The sequence below is a fragment of the Penaeus vannamei genome, chromosome 13, assembly GCF_042767895.1.
Source record: "Penaeus vannamei isolate JL-2024 chromosome 13, ASM4276789v1, whole genome shotgun sequence".
NCBI lineage: Eukaryota > Metazoa > Arthropoda > Malacostraca > Decapoda > Penaeidae > Penaeus > Penaeus vannamei.
This window is the reverse complement of record NC_091561.1, coordinates 6,411,252-6,413,751: the sequence shown is the minus strand read 5'-3', so window position 1 is coordinate 6,413,751 and position 2,500 is coordinate 6,411,252. Positions and strand designations below refer to the sequence as shown.

The 2,500-nt window shown below is 41.5% G+C and overlaps 2 protein-coding genes across 3 annotated transcripts in view; both read right to left on the bottom strand.

Moving 5' to 3' along the window:
* LOC113830179 (cuticle protein AMP1A-like) overlaps window positions 1-2,500 on the bottom strand; it is a 122,797-nt gene that overhangs the window by 71,283 nt on the left and 49,014 nt on the right. The gene's annotated exons all lie outside the window — the stretch shown is intronic.
* LOC113802584 (cuticle protein AMP1A-like) lies at window positions 116-948 on the bottom strand. Of its 2 annotated transcripts, XM_027353189.2 has the most exons (3): window positions 909-948; window positions 516-805; window positions 116-412 (listed from the first exon to the last, which is right to left on the bottom strand). In XM_027353189.2, the coding sequence occupies exons 1-3, from the start codon at window positions 915-917 to the stop codon at window positions 181-183; spliced, it is 531 nt and encodes a 176-aa protein (XP_027208990.1). In that variant the 5' UTR covers window positions 918-948; the 3' UTR covers window positions 116-180. The 2 variants fall into 2 exon arrangements, with proteins under 2 accessions (XP_027208990.1, XP_069985458.1); XM_070129357.1 differs by lacking the exon at window positions 909-948 and having other exon boundaries at window positions 516-817.

The window sequence follows — 2,500 nt, the reverse complement described above, 5'->3', positions numbered from 1 at the left end:
GCGCTTTGAGTCGTTGTGTTGTGAATCGCATTACACGTATGATATATTGACAACTAGTTAATACTAGTCTTCAGTAATGTACATGAGGTGAGAGCAAGGTCAGTAAGACAGGATATTGTTAAAACGATTCTATTTTGATCATAAATAGAATAAATAAATCGTTCAAATCAAGATAAGGATTTAGTTGGGGCGCCCGTAGAGAGTGGATGGGGCGGCAACTTCGTCGGAATCAAACCCAGCGCGGGCGCGGGCGGCGTCCTCCTCGGCGGCGAAGGCGATCTGGTCGAGGACGAACTGAGGGATCGGGTGGGGGAACTCGGGAGCCACGGGCAGGAGGTCGGACTGGGGCTGGAAGCCGTTCTCGTTGGCGACGAACTTGACATGGACTTCAGTGCCGTCGGGAGCGGTGTATCTGTTAAGATATCAAATGTGGTATCAGATACCAAAGAAGGATGGAAAATGATTTGACATACATTTTAGCCTTTGTCCACAGAAGATCACAGAAGCAAACTTACGAGTATTCTCCAGCCTTGATCACAGCGTCCTCATCACCGTCGGGGGATCCAGCCTGAGAGAAGCGGATGCCGTTGGCAGCTTCGAAGTCGAAGTTGTAAGTTCCGTCTTCCTCGTGGACGCGGTCGTCCTTGAGGATTGGCACGAACTCGACCTCTTCGCTGGAGTCAGCACGGGGAGCGCCATAGCTGTACTGGGGAGCAGCGACTTCTTCGCTAGACTCAGCAGAAGGAACCCCATAACTGTACTGGGGAGCGGCGACGGCCACGGCAGCAACACAGGCGAGGATCAGCTGTAAGGACATTAATGTATTTTACCCCAAAACGTACCTCTTGTGATTTTTGAATTATTACTTCATCTCTAAACCTCAACTGCCATGTGTCAGCTCTACTTACGAACTTCATGTCGATGGTTCAGCGTTAACTGGTGCTGAATCCCTCAACAGCAGATCTTTTATAGTGCTGCCCCTAAGAACCGTCGTCCTTTACAACCTTGTCTCAGATTAGTCCCCTCCCCTCACCTGCCATATGTGACCCTCACCTTTTCTCATTAACGACTCTTGTCTACAAAATGACATCTTGTTTTATTACTTTGACCACACAACCTAAATAGAGTAAATCATTTAATATTAGATGTAGGACATATTCCTTTATGATATGATATGACCCGAATTACATTTCCTCATATTCTGTAACATCCGCTACAAGTTAAAAAATCTTCAATTATGGTTCTTTTGTACCATTACTTATTTTCTGTTTGTACACAGAACAACAGAAAGGAACGTTATTCCTATGTAGCGTAGAATCATCATTTTTTTTTTTTTTTTTAGAAAGTTACAATATAACATTTATCCACCAGTTATCCTTTGTGCAGATACATATAAATATTTTGAATAATCATATACCAACTATCAGTCTACTTGTGTATGTGATTAAAGAGCGTGACACAATGAATACAATAACTATTTATCCATTTTAACATACTGAACTAACTATATATTGCCTCATTTACTACATAGACTGATGTTTAGTTTTTCTGCTGAGTCATGTTCATTACATACTCATGTTTGCTGAAAGTTGCAATGTTTCGTATCTTAACAAAAAATACGAGTGACCGCTGCCTCTATACATTTTGGCCTGGCTAGTCTAGAGAAAATGAAAGAAAGAAAGAAAGAAAGAAGAAGAAGAAGAAGAAAAAAAAAATGCGGCATCATTTGTAAACAAAAGCCTGATAGGTAAGATGACTCTAATTCATCAGTGTAAGCTTTAGGATAGTCATTTCGAAAACAATATAGCTAAAAATTACTAAATGCTACACATATCCCCCACTACTTCAGAACTAGCGTTACATCCACTAGTCGAAATGGGCGTTGTAAAATATGTTCTGCTATCCCATTTACTGCCTCTTCTTAATCCAATCAAGATAATTTTCGATGTTAGCGATATACCGAGGAAGTCACTGTATTTATTTACATACGACGTCTTGCAGGGTCACAGGAAGCTTGGCTAAAGGCAAAAGCACTTTTTACGTGATACAGCCTAGGTACAATAGCTGGTGCACGAGAAAGCTCAAGCCAAACCTAAGCCAGGTTCAAGATTTGGCACGATAGGAAGCGGTAAGTGGCATATATGGTGAAAAAAGTAAAATATTATGTTCCGAGTTTTTCATTTTCTCTTTATGCCTCAAATAATCCACTTTGTTTCCTTGTGTGTTCTAAGTATCCTCTATGTCATGAAGGATCTGCTCAACACCAAGGAACAGGTCTTAAGGGGAACAACAATATATAAACAAATAACACATCTTAAGAGGAAAGTACGTGTCCTCCATAGCCAGTACAGGCATTTGGGACTGACCTTTCCCACCCACGAAGCCGTTACCATGGCAACTGGAAAACACGTACCCTTCACCTTCGCTAATTCATCATCGTTTTTGGTTTCCTCTTTTCGTTTGTATCGCAAAGATGTTTTATGCATTTGTTTCGTTTAGT